This window comes from Hyaena hyaena, unplaced genomic scaffold (assembly GCF_003009895.1).
Source record: "Hyaena hyaena isolate Hyena2069 unplaced genomic scaffold, ASM300989v1 scaffold_25, whole genome shotgun sequence".
NCBI lineage: Eukaryota > Metazoa > Chordata > Mammalia > Carnivora > Hyaenidae > Hyaena > Hyaena hyaena.
This window is the reverse complement of record NW_024080657.1, coordinates 2,241,404-2,257,798: the sequence shown is the minus strand read 5'-3', so window position 1 is coordinate 2,257,798 and position 16,395 is coordinate 2,241,404. Positions and strand designations below refer to the sequence as shown.

The 16,395-nt window shown below is 51.5% G+C and overlaps 1 protein-coding gene across 1 annotated transcript in view; it reads right to left on the bottom strand.

Moving 5' to 3' along the window:
• The window catches only part of BPI (bactericidal permeability increasing protein), a 28,076-nt gene extending 11,883 nt beyond the window's left edge, over positions 1-16,193 (bottom strand). The window contains exons 1-8 of the mRNA XM_039227161.1: positions 16,015-16,193; positions 13,053-13,167; positions 11,666-11,794; positions 10,101-10,262; positions 8,824-8,887; positions 5,468-5,531; positions 4,012-4,103; positions 138-314 (exon numbers count right to left, since the gene is read on the bottom strand). Coding sequence (XP_039083092.1) covers positions 138-314; positions 4,012-4,103; positions 5,468-5,531; positions 8,824-8,887; positions 10,101-10,262; positions 11,666-11,794; positions 13,053-13,167; positions 16,015-16,144 — 933 coding nt within the window. The 5' untranslated portion in view covers positions 16,145-16,193. The remainder of the gene's footprint in view (positions 1-137; positions 315-4,011; positions 4,104-5,467; positions 5,532-8,823; positions 8,888-10,100; positions 10,263-11,665; positions 11,795-13,052; positions 13,168-16,014) is intronic.
• Positions 16,194-16,395: the final 202 nt, after the last annotated feature.

Below are 16,395 nucleotides of genomic sequence, written 5' to 3'. Positions count from 1 at the left end.
ATAGTCCAACTTGGGTCTGGCCGCCTCTAGAGGCTGGGCTGTGGTGTCCCCCAGTGTGAACACAAGTTCAAGTCCAGCCGACTTGCTGTGCTCTGAGCCCCGTGCTCTTCCAGCATCCACCCCCAGCCCGGCCTTACCATGTCGTCTGTGACGGTCAGGTTCAGGACCCCAGCCTGTTGGTACACGAGCCCCGCTGTGTTGAAGAAGTAGTCGGAGATGCCCAGGTACAGCATGCGGTCGTGGTCGTTGGGAAAGGCCAGTGGCGGAGGAGCGAAGGGAGGGGGGCTGTGCTGGCCGCACCTGAAAAACTCCCCCTGGGGGTGGAGGAATTGTAATTCAATGTCTTCATTCCAGGAGAAAATAGGCTGAGGATACCAGCACGCACTCCCAGAGGAGGAAGCCATGGCCAGAAACAAACTATAATGTCCTCTGCCTCCTGGGTGCTAGTTCCTAGGGCCTTTTCCTGTCAGTCCCGCGAGGTGCCTATGATTCTGCCCATTTTGCAGGATAGGACACTGAGGCCCAGGGAGGGGAAGAGCATTGCCCGAGGTCGCTCCTGCACCACTCCCAACCTCCCGATCCGACCCCTCGGCACACTCCCGACAGCTCCTTTGGCTCAGTTCCAACCTTGCCAACAAGCACGGAAGTTCTACCAGAACAACAGTGAGATTCTGTTTGTTTTCAGCTGTCAAATTAGGAAAATTTTAAGGAGAGAAGTAGACTGTTTTAAGTGTACGCGTATTTCAAACTCACACCATCCGGTTTTGGGTGAGAGTGTTCATAGGCTGCTAGGGAATGTATGTTTATGTTTCTGAAGAGCAGCTTGGCAACACACTGCAAAAGCAGATTATTTACTTAGCTAAAGAAAACACCGATGTTGAGTTATAAATGTAGATGGGCACATATGGTAAAATACCATTTATGTAAAATTTAGAGGCGTATAAAATATACTATGTAAGAATTATCGACATACAGATATGCAGTAAACGTATAAAAAACCGCAGGTAAGGAGGATACAAATGGGCATCTTATCCGTGTGATTCCCTGCAGGCTAGAGGTGCCCAATGTGTTTCATTTAAAAAAAAAATCAGAGGCAAATACAACAAAATGGTAACATTTCTTTTTTTTCTGTTAATTTTTTAAAATGTTTATTCATTCTTGAGAGAGAGAGAGAGAGAGAGAGAGAGAGGCAGAGTGTGAGCGGAGAAGGGGCAGATTGAGAGGGAGACACAGAATCTGAAGCAGATTCCAGGCTCTGAGCTGTCAGCACAGAGCCTGACGCAGGACTCGAACTTATGAACTGTGAGATGGTGACCTGAACTGAAGTCGGACGCTCAACCTACTGAGCCACCCAGATGTCCCTTAATGGTAACATTTCTTAAATCTGGGTGGTAGGTACGTGAGAGTGTGTAATGTTCTCTGTACCTCTGAATCATTTCATCATAAAAAATTAACCACTCTCTCACCTATCTTACAGACTACCATGCATCTCTTAAAATTAATAAATAAGTGAGGGACGCTTGGGTGGCTCAGTCGGTTAAGCATCCAACTCTTGATTTCGGGTCAGGCTGTGATCTCATGGTTTGTGAGTTTGAACCCCACATCAGGCTCTGCACTGACAGCATAGAGCCTGCTTGGGATTCTCTCTCTCTCTCTCTCTCTCTGCCCCTCCCATGCTCACATGCATGTGCGTGCTCTCACTCTCAAAATAAATAAAAATAAATAAATGAATAAGTCGACCCATGTGCCAATTCTAATGCAGATTATTAAGTGAGAAAAGCAAGTGAAAGCGTGATGTGTCTCCATTTATACAAACAGTTTACCAGCCAAACCAGACAGGCTTGCATTTATGTGAATGCTTTGAACCAGGGAGCCTGGAAATGAACACATAACATGCCCTGAGACTCATGGCCATGACCTCTGGGCAGGAGCCTGGGGGTCAGTAAACAGGTTATTCTCATCCTTTATTCCATTATACCACTTATATATTTTTTTTACTATTTGGTCCAGCAATGCCACTTCTAGGAGAGAGTCAAAGATGGGCAGAGACCCAGATACAAGGATGTTCATTCATGGCAGCTCTGCTTACAGTGTGCTCTTGGTTTTGGGGGCAGATTCCTGTGATTCCTCACTTCCATACAACACCCAGTGCTCTTCCCAACAAGTGCCCTCCTCCATGCCCATCACCCACTTTCCCCTCTTCCCCAACCCCATCCACCTTCAGTTTGTTCTCTGTATTTATGGTTTGCCTCCCTCTCTGTTTGAAACTATCTTCCCCCCTCCCTTCCCCCATGGTCTTCTGTTAAGTTTCTCACGTTCCACATATAAATGAAGACATATCTGTCTTTCTCTGACTGACCTATTTCACTTAGCATAATACCCTCTAGTTCCATCCATGTTGTTGCAAATGGCAGGATTTCATTCTTTCTCATTGCCGCGTAGTATTCACTGTTTATTTAAAACCACATCTTCTTTATCCATTCATCAGTTGATGGACATTTGAGCTCTTTCCATAATTTGGCTATTGTTGATAGCACTGCTGTAAATATTGGGGTGCATGTACCCCTATGAATCAGCACTCCTGTATCCTTTGGAAGAATTCCTAGCAGCGCTATTGCTGGGTCGTAGGGGAGTTCTATTTTTAATTTTTTGAGGAACCTCCGCACTGTTTTCCAGAGGGGCTGCACCAGTTTGCACTCCCACCAAGTACAATAGGGTTCCCATTTCTCCACATCCTCACCAGCATCTGTAGTTTCATGAGTTGTTAATTTTAGCCTCTGAGTTGTAATATTTGGGTAATCTCTCTCCCTCTCCTTCCTCCCTTCCTCCTTTCCTTCTTATTTATTTATTTCTCCGCTCCTCTGTAGTTTCTAAATTTTCTTTTTTATATCAAACATATTTTAGAACAAATAGGTAAACAGTAAACAAATAAGCCAATCACCAATCGTGGAAGGACTGAATGAAGTACAGCCAGAGGGATTCAAGGGTGGGACCCACTCCAGCCGGGTGGTCAGGGAAGGCTAATTGGGGAGTGACATGCAAACACAGACTCACCTGGAGTAGAAGAAGCCAGTGGGGTAGAGGGGGGCGTGTGAGAGAAGGCAGTTCAAGTGGAGGGGATGGGTAAGACAAAGTCCCTGAGGTGGGAACGAGTTTGGTGTGTTAAGGATGTGCAAGGCCTGTGTGCCTGGTTAGAGGGGGGTGAGTAGGGGGAAAGTAGTATGAAATGAAGCTCCATCTATCCACCATCCATCCATCTATCCACCCACCCATCCATCCATCTATCCATTTTTCCATCCATCCATCCATCCATCCATCCATCCATCCATCTATCCATCTATCCATCCATCCATCTATCCATTTACCATCCACCAATCCATCTATCCATCCATCCATCCATATATCCATCTATCCTTCATCTATCCACCATCTATCCATCCACCATCCATCCACCATCCATCCATCCATCCATCCATCCATCCATCCATCCATCCATCCATTTATCCACCCATCCATCTGTCTGAACAGAATATTTACTGAGCAGTTATTAGATACCAAGCATAGTCAGGAACAAAGCAGCCATATCCCCTCCTCCTTCATCATAGTGAGGGAAACAGATGTGTGACTGTGTGTGTGTGTGTGTGTGTGTGTGTGTGTGTGTGTTGGGGGCTTGTTAATAAGTGATGTTGAGAAAAACAAAGCAGGATATGGGGAGGGGGAGAAGGAGCTATTTCAGTGGGAGTGGCCTTTAGGGAGAGGGATATTTGAGTAAAGACTTGAAAAGAAGGAAGAGAGAGTTTGTGTGAATATCTGGGTAAGAGCATTCTGGGCAGAGAGGGAGCAGGTGCAAAGGCCCTGGAGAGCAAGCAGGCATAGAGTGGTTCAGGAATAGCAGGAGGGCAGCCAGTGTGACTGGAGCAGGGAGAAGATGCAGAGGTTAGGATGATGGGTAGCCCCAGGAGGGCCCGATGCAAAGGCGTGAGGGTATAACTTCCTCAGTGTAAGTCTCACCTTCAGCTGCCCATCCAGGTTGTCAGCCGTGGCTGTCGGAGGTGCCACCAGTGAGTAATCAATTCCAGCGACACGATCTATTCGGGTTTTCACTAGAGAGGAACAAGATGAGCCATGAGCTGGCTCCCCGTGGCAGCATCTTTAGGGCGAGACGCAGTGCTGGCATCTGCCAAAGTTGAACTGCAAAGAACTGCAGTGCAGGTTCCATTCCCACCTCCTCCAGGGAGCCCTCCCTGAGCTCCCTTTAAAGGAAAATGAACCCACACCCTACATAAACAGACATTATCTCTTTCCCTGCTTCCAAGCCCAGAGATGGAGCTAAAACATAGGGTCAAGAAACAGAGAGACTTGGGTTTGAATTGAACTCTTTCTGACCTTGGACAAGTGCTTTCATTCCTCCAAGCACTTTTTGTCATGTGTAGAGTGGGGCAGCACTGGTGACCCCACAGATGCCTTGGGCATGGGAGGGGCTCAAAAGCCAAAGGGACCATTACTCACAGTGATAATATCCCAGGTTGACCCCAGGTTTGTTCAGGTCTGAACAGTGTCTGTATTTCCCAGCAGTAATCAATGAGAATTGAATAAACCCGGGTCCCTCCATAAGCCCTTCCTTCCCACATTAGAGGGGAAGAAATGAAGCTCAGAAATGTAACTCTTCCAAGACGGCCCAGCTGGTGAGTGATGGAGCTGGGACTCAAACCAAAGTCACCTCCCTGCCATCTCCCTGCCTCAGACATCTCCAAGCTGTGGACGCTGCAATTGCCCCCAACAGGCCCAGGAAGGGCCCATCCCCGGAGGGGCCAGAGCAGGGCCTGGGGAAGCGAGTGCATCTTAAGTGGACTTGCACTGTAGCTGCCATGACTGCCCCACAGGGAGGGAGCCTGGTGAGCAATTTGGGGCATAACCTCTAGAGTAAGAAAACCCAAGTTTGGATTCTGCTTCTGCTTCTTTCCAGCTATGCGACCTTGGGCAAGTCACAGTTCCTTTCTGAGCCTCAATTTCCTTGTGGTAGAATTGGGAGGATACGCCAACCTCCGTGGGGTGCTGGGAGGCTGAGAGGAGACACTTCCCCTGGGTGCATGGCCATGGGGAGCACTCAGCCGGAGGGAGTCTGGCCCCCCAGCAACCGCAGCTCTTCACAGTTACTGGGAGATCTAAAGAATTGTCCCCATTTTAAAGATATGAAAACTGAGGCTCAGAGAGGTGAAATGACCAGTGTCAGAGCTCAGGGCAGCTGTGAGTGCCTGACCACGGAGAGCTGGGAGTGTTTGGTTGTTTGGCCCCCACACAGGCCCAATAGGGACCCGATGCCAACTGCCATTTGAAAATAATGTGTTCTACCCATTTCCACCCAGGCCCAAGCCCATCTGGGAACCTCCCAGCCTCCATCACACTCTCCATTCTCCTGGGCCCCTCCCCATTCTGTCCCAGCCTCCTTGACCTCACCCAGGCTCACCTGGCAGTGTCTTTAAGTAACCTTGCAGCTTGGAGGACACAGAATTGGTCACAACCTGGCAGATCTGGAGAGAACCAGAGAAGACACCGGTGAGCGCTTCCCATGGTGGCAAATGTCTTTTGGGAAGAAGGAGCCAGACATGTTTTGCTTGCTTTGACTGTTTCTTTGAAGGAAGGAGGGAGGGAAGGGGGGAGGAAAGAAGGGTAGGAGGGAGAAAACCAGTTTCCCTGAGTGTGTTTCTATCACACAAGACTGCAGGTGCCTAGAATGTCGTCCTCTGAGAAGCCTGTGTACCTCTGTGGGGGCGGGGGTGGGGGGCAGTACGGGTGGGGCTGACTGCCCCTGGGCTACTGCCCTCTGGTGCCACTCCCCCACGAGGGCCACCAGATGGCTCCAAACCACAGCAAATCACATCCCAGCCTGGAGCCCAGCTGGCTTCCTGCTGGCTGCTCCCTGCTCCCTGCTCCCCCCACCCCTACACTGTGTATAGCCTGGGGCTCTTCCTTCCCTCAGATTCCTGCTCTTCACTCTGCATTCCTGGGCGTTAACTGCCCAGCTCACTCCTCCTCATCTGCAGCCCTTGCTGCCATCACGGACACCCTGGCGCCTCATTTATCCATCCATCCACCCATCCATCCACCCATCCATCCACCCATCCATCCACCCACCCATCCATCCATCTATCCATCCATCCATCCATCCATCCATCCATCCATCCATCCACCCACCCATCCATCCATCCACCCATCCATCCACCCATCCATCCATCCATCCATCCATCCATCCATCCATCCATCCATCCATCCATCCATCCATCCATCCATCCATCCATCCATCCATCCATCCATCCATCCATCCATCCATCCATCCATCCATCCATCCATCCATCCATCCATCCATCCATCCATCCATCCATCCATCCATCCATCCATCCATCCATCCATCCATCCATCCATCCATCCATCCATCCATCCATCCATCCATCCATCCATCCATCCATCCATCCATCCATCCATCCATCCATCCATCCATCCATCCATCCATCCATCCATCCATCCATCCATCCATCCATCCATCCATCCATCCATCCATCCATCCATCCATCCATCCATCCATCCATCCATCCATCCATCCATCCATCCATCCATCCATCCATCCATCCATCCATCCATCCATCCATCCATCCATCCATCCATCCATCCATCCATCCATCCATCCATCCATCCATCCATCCATCCATCCATCCATCCATCCATCCATCCATCCATCCATCCATCCATCCATCCATCCATCCATCCATCCATCCATCCATCCATCCATCCATCCATCCATCCATCCATCCATCCATCCATCCATCCATCCATCCATCCATCCATCCATCCATCCATCCATCCATCCATCCATCCATCCATCCATCCATCCATCCATCCATCCATCCATCCATCCATCCATCCATCCATCCATCCATCCATCCATCCATCCATCCATCCATCCATCCATCCATCCATCCATCCATCCATCCATCCATCCATCCATCCATCCATCCATCCATCCATCCACCCATCCATCCATATATCCATCCATCCATCCACCCATCCATCCATCCATCCACCCATCCACCCATCCACCCATCCATCCATCCATCCATTATCCGTCCACTCAAGCCAGTACTGTCTTCTAAAGAATACCTTGTTTTGATCAAGAGCTTCACCTCTGAGGGGGGATAGCCTGGGTTTGAACCCCAGTACTATCACTTCCCTCTCTGTGCCTCAGTTTACTCATCGGTAAAATAGGGGAAAACCATGACACTCTCTGTCATATAAGGGTTTTGTGTGGATTAAATGCTGGGATCCTTGCAGAGAGTTCAAGACATAGTGTCAAGTCCACTGCAAGCACTTGTGTATGCAGACCTCCTCCTCTCCTCCCTTCTTCCTTCTCCTCCTTCTTCTCCCCTCCTCCTTCTCCCCTCCTCCCCCCTCCCCCCTCCTCTTCTTGTCTTTCTCCTCCCTTCCTTCTCCTCCCCTTCTTCCCTCTCCCTCCTTCCCTCCTCCTCCCCTCTTCCCCCTCCTCCTCCTTCTCCTCCCCTCCTCCTCCCCCTCCCTCTTCTCCCCTCCTCCCCTCCTCCTCTTCCTCCCCTCTCCCTCCCCTCCCCCCCTCACCATTGTTGTCTAGCAGCAGGTGCATCACTATGTTTTAGCTTGGCTGCTACTCTGTTTTAATAGTTCCATGTTAAACGCTAACATGGGCCTCGTACTATTCGTTAATTACAAAGGCAGTTGAGCCAGGGGTTAGTCAGGCTGGTGGCTGAGCCCGCCGCCTGCACTACCTCAGGAATCCTTACAGCGGCCTGGTGCAGGAGGTATTAATGTCCCCATTTTACAGATGGTCAAACCGAGGTTCTGAAATTTGCTCCAAGTTACAAAGCTAGTTAGGCTCTGGGGCCAGAATTAAAACCCAGAGATTCTGACGCTAAAACCCATTTTATAATCTACTGTATTATGCATTTTGACAACCATGCAGTTGTTTTGTTTTGTTTTAAAACTTTCACAGAATGCCATCAGACTGATCTGACTGATGTCTCCCCACCCCCACTGTCAGTGCCTTTGACCAAGGACCCAGTGGCTCCCACCTAGAAGACTGTACAGCTTCCTCAGGCTCCCTGAGGTCCCCTCGCCCCATCTTTTGGCTCCTCCAGTCATTCTCACGGCAGCCACAGAAATTTTAGCACAGATCTGGTCAGGTCACCCCCCTTGCTTAAAACCTTCAATGGCTCCCCATTGCCCTCAGCTCACTTGGCCTGTGAGAGGCTCAGGGATTCCTGGGAGCTAATGTTTATTCCTGGAAAACCAGCGCGATGAATGGCCCCTTTTCTCAGCGGAGGAAGCTGGCCTGGGTGGATTTAGGGCAGAGGGCAGGGCTGGGGAGCGCTGGCCAGGGCCCATTTTCTGTATCAGCTCCAGCCCCAGGGGATCATTTGCTGGCACTCGAGCCTAGCAGCTCCATCACTTGTGTGGTTTCCGGGTGGGGAGCATCCAGAAGGGGGACTGGGGTACGTCAGGGTTGGGGGCAGAGGCCAGAGAGCTAGGCGAGGAGACTGAAGGAGAAGGCAGTTTGCCTGCGGGGAGGAGGGGAGGAGGGGAGGAGGGGCAGAGGAGGTCAAGCAGGGCGTGGGTGCGCCGCTGTGGCTGTGTGTGTGAGCCTTGCTTTAGGCTCTTGCTGGACTCCTCATGACCGGTTCTTAGAGCTGAGCTCAAAGAGCTACGAGGGCCGCTTCCAGCGCTCTGGTCCCAGAGCCGAAGGGTCCAGGGACAGGGACGCAGGCACTGAGGGCCCCGCCCGCCCTGAGCCCGTCCTACCTTGTTGTTCATCATCTTTCGGAGCAAAGACTCCATTTTCTTGTGGAAGAGTTTGATCAGCCACCTGGAGATTGACATGTGCGGACATGCATGAGGCTTCCAAAGGGTCCCTGGGCTGCGTTTGGGAGGCTGCCTCCTCTGGGAACCCTTCCTCCCTCCTTCAAATGGCCTAGGCACCCTTGTTCCGGGGCTTTAACTGTGCACACCCCCATTAGATACTTGGCCCTCTGGGGACAGTGACTTGTTTATGGGTTTATTGCCTCAATGGGTGCACAGCTGGGCCCCCACCCTGCCTCAGCCTCTTTCATCGCGACTGCTCTCCCTCTTGGCACTCCAGCCACACTACCCTGCAGTATCCTCTTGTGTTCTGTGCTGCCTCCCACCACAGGGCCTTTGCACATGCTGTTCCTGCTATTTAAAACAGCCCCTGTCCCCCACATCCACCCAACTAACTCCTACTTATTCTTTTCATTTCAATTCAAACGGCATTTCATCAAGGAAGGAGCAGCCAGGCCCCAGACAGGGTCAGAACCTCCTGTTCTATGTGCTTATAGCACTTCGTACCTCTTTGCCCTGTTCTTGTGTTCCTTTGTAGTTCTTTGTGAGCAATTCATTAATGCAATGATTTGATTAGTGTCTATCTTCTCCACTGGGTAGGAAGCTTTAAGAGAGCAGGGACTGTGTGGCCAAGACTCTGGGGCTGGATAGCCGTGGGCTGAATCCCTCTTCAACACTCACTAGGTATGAAAACTTAGGATATTTCCTATCCTCTCTCTGCCTTGGTTTTCCTCTCTGAAAAATGGGGGTAATAATAGACGAACTTCATTGTGTGGCTCGACTGGGACAATTCACAAACTTAAAAGCAGGCGTGGCACACAGTCAAGTTAGCTGACATCCCCCTGATGTTAGCTATTGCTAAGTTTTCATTGGCCACTGCTGTCTCCTGAGCACAGGCAGATTCTTAGCTGACATTTGTTGAATGGAGATGAATCAACGCCTAGAGGTCTGCGGTGAGGATGGTATAATTCAACGCACACCAAAGGGTTAGTTAGCCAGAGCCTGGGGCATAGTAAGTGCTCAGGAAAGTCTGTTGGATGAATGTTCGAGGAACAGGTGGCTCCTTGAGGCAGGGGCGGTCTCTGCTCTGTCTGCGGACCCTGCCCCTCCCCTGCACCTCGGAACAAGGCCCGGCAAGAGGTGGCACCTGGGACATTTACTGAGTACAGGACAGTGCTCCTTAAGCTCTCTCCTCCCGCTGCAGCCCCAGGAGAGCATACCCCAGCCTGCTGCCTGAGACGTGCACACGGACGCTGTCGATGTGGTTACTGCAGCTGGAGCAGGTGACGGTGCAGCGGCCCGAGGTGGGGTCGAAGCCCGGCTTCAGAACCGCCGAGATGGAGACGCCCTCCACGCTCAGGTCAAAGTTGCCGCTGGTTTTGCTGAAGGGAAACACAGATGAAAGAATTATAGCAAGCTTTTTCTTCCCTGCTGCCATTCAAACTTCCGAGCCTGGGCCGGAACGTAGGGGTTGCTACTTGAGATGGAATTCAGAGAGGGGAGGCAGCCTGCCCAAGGTCACACAGCACAGAGTGTGGGTCCATGTCTGCCCGGCAGGGCGCCGCTCTTACCCCTTGCCTCTGCCCTTGCTGAGTGACGTTAGGTATGTTTCTTGACTGCTCTGATTTCCAGTTTCCCCACCCAGACTCTTGATCAGAAGTTCAATGCTGGCTTTGCCCCTAAAAAGCTGCGTGTTTGGAGACTTTCATTAATGAGTGTCCTCATTCATTAAATGGCGTCAATAGGTCCTCCTTCAGGGATGAGACGAGTTTTGGATAAGACAGTGGACGCGAATGTATTTTGTCAATTCTCCTTTAACATGATAAAGTACTGTTATCTTTTGTGCCGCCAGTGAGTGAAATGATAAGTGCAAAAGAGCCCATGTGAGGAACTAAGCGATTTTTATTGTGGGGGAGGGACAGGAAGCCGGACTCATGTCCCTCTCCCCAAAGTATCTTCTCCTTGATCCCCCTGGATTCCCCACAAACAAGTCGCAGAAGTGATTGGTTATTCTGAGCCACGACCACTAGAGGGCAGGCTCACCGTGGTGAGAACCCAGTATTTCAAATCAGAGTTGTAGTTTGGATGATTTGACCCAATTTTTCACCACTTTGCCTATCTCAGGGCACGGGGGTGGGGGGAGGTGTATGCATTTCCAGGCTCTTGACTCTTGACTTTGGGCTTGGCCACGTGACTTACTCTGGCCAATGGCATATGAGTAGAAGTGACCACAGGCCAATTCTGAGTCTAGGCCTGAAGGGGACCTGGATGTTTCTGGTTGCCCTTTGTGCACATCTGCCACCACCAGGGATGTGCTCTGAGTAGCCCACTGGGCTGAGGAGGAGGATGAAGAGATATATGTGGAGCAGAGCTGCCTCAGCTGAGCCCAACCCAGATCAGCTGAACCCCAGCTAACACATAGATACATAGTGATAATATATGACTACTGTTTTCAGCAGCTGGGTTGCCGTGTTTTGTTACACAGCCATAGCTCACTGATAAAGGGGTAAATTAAGGGTACCCCCTTAGTCTTCCATCCTACGCTTCATGTACCAACTCAATCTTGTCAACATCTTGCATTTTGATGCGGACATAATGCTCGGCTATTAACCAAGGGCTATGCTGAATTTTCACACATGAAAAACTCCCCCCAGGAACCCCATGGGCACAAGCGGTGATGGGTAAGGCAGAAGTTGAGCATTCCTGAGATCCTGGCCGTCACCCCTTCCCAGTATCACCCAGAGCTCACCCACACACTCAGTCAATACCAAGGTTGGAAACGCACATGAAATTCTTTCGCGCCTTCCATTTTCCACTGATCATGACATTGGCATTTCTGATGGCGAGATTGAGGCCCTCACTGGGCACTAGTTTCATCTGGGAGCTGGGAAGCTGGAATCCACGGATAGCCATGCTGTGAAGAAGAAAGCCTCAGTTAACCTCCTGGGGGGCCACACAAGGATTCAGTTAATGTTCATGCAGACTCACTCCCACTCCCAGCCCTTCACCACATCCATTGAGGAAGAACCCGGAAACTATGAGAGCAGCTTTGGGAACTCTGTGGGCATGGGGCAGAGTGGCTAGGCTTTAATGTCAGACAAATCTGCCTTTGAATCCTGTTCTTCACTGTTCTTCAGTGACCCTGAGCCTGACACTTAGTCATCCTGAGCCTCAGTGTTCTCATTTGTAACATGGGCACAATCATCTCCATCTTGCAGGAAGTGCAATGATTGAGGATGACAAATGGAGTTTCACCTGACTGCAGGTCTGTGGAAGGTGGAACGCGTTTTTCTTGGTTCACTGTCATAGCCGAGTCTGTGGCATCAGACACACAGTAGGTGCTCAAAACTATTTGTTGGGTGAATAGGTGTATAAAATTCTGGAGAGGACATTTATGGGTTTTCTGCTCGGCACCCACACCCCCTTGTTGTGGTAACAGAACTGCCTTTCTCCTCTGGGGGCCACCCCTCCACTCATCCCCTCCATGTCACTGCAAAGAAAGTTGACCTTCCATGTTCACGGGGGGCAGGAGGGCTTTCGACCTGGGCATAAGCTGGTTAGAGAGGGCATCCCCTGGCCACAGGGATGGTTCGGGGATGTGTATATAACCTAAGATGGGACAGAGTGAATCTTAGGGCTTTTGCTTGAGATTCAAGGGAAAAGTGCTCTCCTTCCACAGGATTCAGAGGGCGGAGGGGGTGTCGGTCGCCATCTTGCATCTTTGAGGGGACACCCTGCCTGAGAACTGGGCCTCCTCAAGGGAAGCGGTGCTGAGAAGTGGCAAGGAGAAAGCAGGGTCCAATGTCATTAGGGGATACCTCAAGCTGAACCTGAAGCCACAGACTACTCCAGAAATTCTGGTGTGGGCCATTTTAGATTGGGCTGTCTGTCCTTGAACCCCCCATCCCCAAATCCTACTTGCTATATGGGCCTGGCACTGAGTTTTGGGGTTCATGACACATCCCCCTTACCTCGGGAGTCATGGTGAGTGCCTTCTGTGGCCTCCTCTACACTCAGCTTGGAGGGTTATATCCCCCTGGCGTGGGCCAACATTAGTTTGGGAATCTTAACCTCTCTGAGTTTAGGAGTTTGGGGCTCTGTGATTCTTGGTCTTGGTGGCTCCAGGACACTATAAGTCTTGTACGCTGAGGGTTGAGCTCGACAGGCCTCACCTATAGAAGCTATAGTGCCCTTTCCCGAGGTGCTTGATCTTGAAGGTCCCTGAGAATGTGGGGATCGTGATTTTCTCCAGCTCCTTCCGCAGCACGACCATTCCTTGCTGGCAGGCTGAGGGGTGAGGAAAGGGGTAACGGTCAGAGGCACAGTCTGCCCCATTCATATCAGGGGTCAGTTGGCGTTTTCTGTAAAGGGTCGGAGAGTAAATATTTTTGGCTCACACAGTCTCTGGTCTGCTGTGATCGCACGGAAGCAGCCAGAGACGATAAGTAAATGAATGGGTGTGGGTGTGTTCCAACAAACCTTTAAAACTTTATTTTTGGACACTGAAATTTGAATTTCATATAATTTTCACATATTATTCTCTTGATTTTTTTCAATCATTTAAAAATGTAAAATGTAAAAGCCATTGTTTGTTCACAGGCCATACAAAAGCATGTGGCCAGCCAAATGAGATCTGAGATGGTCATTTGCCAATCCCTGGTCTAAAATATGAACTAAGGGGCGTCTGGATGGCTCGGTCAGATCATGGTCTTGCGGTTCATGGGTTCGAGCCTGGTGTGGGGCTCTGTGCTGACAGCCCGGAGCCTGCTTTGGATTCAGTGTCTCCCTTTCTCTCTGCCCTTCCGCACTTACACTCTGTCATTCACTCTCTCTCAAACATAGTAAACATTAAAAAAAATTGTTAATAAAATAAAATATCACCCTAAACACCCAGTCATGCATTCTGTGAGTATTCGTGGAACACCTAGTCTGGGCCTCGCTCTGCGCTGTGTCCTCACAGACACTTCACCTCTCTAAACTTTGGCCTCTCTCTCCACAGGACCTTTGCTTGTGCCATTTCTGCTGACTAGGAAACCCTCCCCTCCCACCTTCACCCGGTCAGCTTCTAATCCGCTCCACCGTCCCTTCCTCCGGGAACCTTCTCTGACCCAGCAGATGAAAGCAACCCTCCTTGCTATGATTCTCATGATGCCTCCGGCATCCCCCCAGGAGCCCCGTGTCTGTTTGAAATTGTACATCTATTCACGTGACTGTGGTTACCATCTCTCCCACCTGCCCCGGGGAGCCCTCCAAGGCTTATCCCGGAGACATCCGTTTTGTTTATGAATGTGGCTCCTCCGTGTACCGCAGGGATTGCCACTTACGATTAGGAGGCACTTAATACCCATTGAGTGAACAAATGGACGAATGCCCAATGTCCGGAATCCTGTCATCAGTTATGTGGCCGACGGCATCCAAGAACCAGTTGAGAGGCCAACATGTTACTTGAGAAGGAGGAAGTAAGAAATGGGATCGCAGGCTTTGTGTTTTCCAACAGCCGGTTGGAAATGACAACCCTCTCCCGCCGTTTATCAAGCCCGCATCCTGTGCCAGGCACTATTCTGCGCTCTGTTCACGTATCCAGCTACTGAATCTGAAAACCCTGGGGAGGAAGTCCTGGTACCGCCCCCGCCCCCCAGTTCACAGATGAGGAAGAGGAAATTCGGGGACTGTGGCCACACAGCTGACAAGTGATGGGTCAGGATTTGAATCTGCACTGGGCAGGGCCTTGAGGGATCTCAAATGCCATGCTAAAGGGTCAGGACATCTTCTGAAGGCACTCACTCTGGCTGCCACATGGGGAAACTGAGTCTGCTGTGACAGAACATGAAGACTTCTGGGCTTAAAGCCTGAGCCCAGGCCTCTGCTCCCAGGAAGCCTTCAGGGCCACCCCATACTCTGGTCTCCTAGCTCACAGGGAGTCCTCTGCCTGCCCCTGGGATTCAGAGATGTCCTGCCTGGGCTAAAGAAGGAATTCAGGGATGGGGTGCCAGGGGCCCCTGAGTTCTGTCCCCATTTTCAGTGGCACACCAGCCCATGAGCTCCGCCTTCTCCTTGGTCTGACTTCTCTGCGGCTGGGTCTCCCACGGCCCTCCGCAGTTCACCTCTCTGCCGCTGGGGGCAGCATCGAGCAGCCCCACGCGGGGAGGGTGGGGGGCCTCAGCCGAGACTGGAGGGGAGATCCAGACCGCCCACTTCCCTAGTCCCTTCTCCAAGCTTCAGTCTGCTCATCTGTAAATGCTGCTAGTGACGGCCTGTCCCACCCAAGGTTGAAATAAAGATGAAACGCGGGGCCCCTGGGTGGCACAGTCGGTTAAGCGTCCAACTTCGGCTCAGGTCATGATCTCATGGTTCGTGGGTTCGAGCCCCGCGTCGGGCTCTGTGCCGACAGCTCAGAGCCTGGAGCCTGTTTCAGATTCTGTGTCACCCTCTCTCCCTGACTCTCCCCTGCTCACGCTGTCTCTCTCTCTCAGAAATAAATAAAACATTAAAAAAGAAGAAGAAGAAGAAGAAATAAAGATGAAACGAGATGGAGCGTGTAAAGCGCCTGGCACAGAGTGGAGCAGAGGGGCTGTTTTCTGCCACTTTTTCCCCGATGTAGGCCCGGACGAGTAGCCTGGGAGGACCTTCTCTGGGACATCCAGATGGGTAATGTGCACAGGGTGGCTGCCAAGCCCCTGCCCTGGGAGAGACCGTAAAGAAGGGCCCTCCTCCCCCCATCCCTGCCCCTGAGCCTGGCTCTCCTCCCTGGCTCTGCCCACGCTGAAGATCGGGCCAGGAATCTCAAGGCCAATGACAGGACTGAGAATCAGCTTTGGAGGGAAGAGAAGGGCTCCGAAGCCTGAGTTGGCGGCTGTGTAGAGAGGGAGGGGACCGTGAGGACCCTCAGGGGCCTCAGCACTGGACGTGGGTCCTCCAAACCAACACTCCAATCCCAACATTGCCACCTTGCATCTCTGTGACCTTGAGCCACTCACCTTGCCTCGGCTTCTGCATACATATGACAAGGGTTAAAGGCCCTCCTTTGAGGGGCTGTGAGCAGGCCATGCACTGGAGTTCAAGGGCTGCACACAGGAGGTACTCAATAAGTGCTTTTCAGGGGCAGGAGAGGAGGGAAGGAAGGCATCTGATTACCGTAGTCCAGGCCTTTCTGGGTGATCCTGGCCACAACGCCGGGGTTCGTGGTCGCGATCACAGCCGTGCCCAGGGTGGCCAGCACCACCAGGGTCGCCCGCGTCAATGCTTTGCCAGCCTCCCTGGCCATGTTCTGTCCTCCAGAGCCGCCAAACCTCGAGACCTTGGAGGGGAGCCAGGGATCTCTAAAGGATCTGGCTGGGGAGATGCAAACCAGTAGGATGTAGAAAGGAGGAAGGAACCTGCACAGGGGCGGGAGAGGGGAGGCCACAGCCCAGAGGTGGCCAGAAGTGGGGCCTGAGAACTGGGGGTGGTGGTGAGGGGGGCATGGTGAGTGTGTGTGTGTGTGTGTATGTGTGTACTGTGTGTGTGTATCAGAGG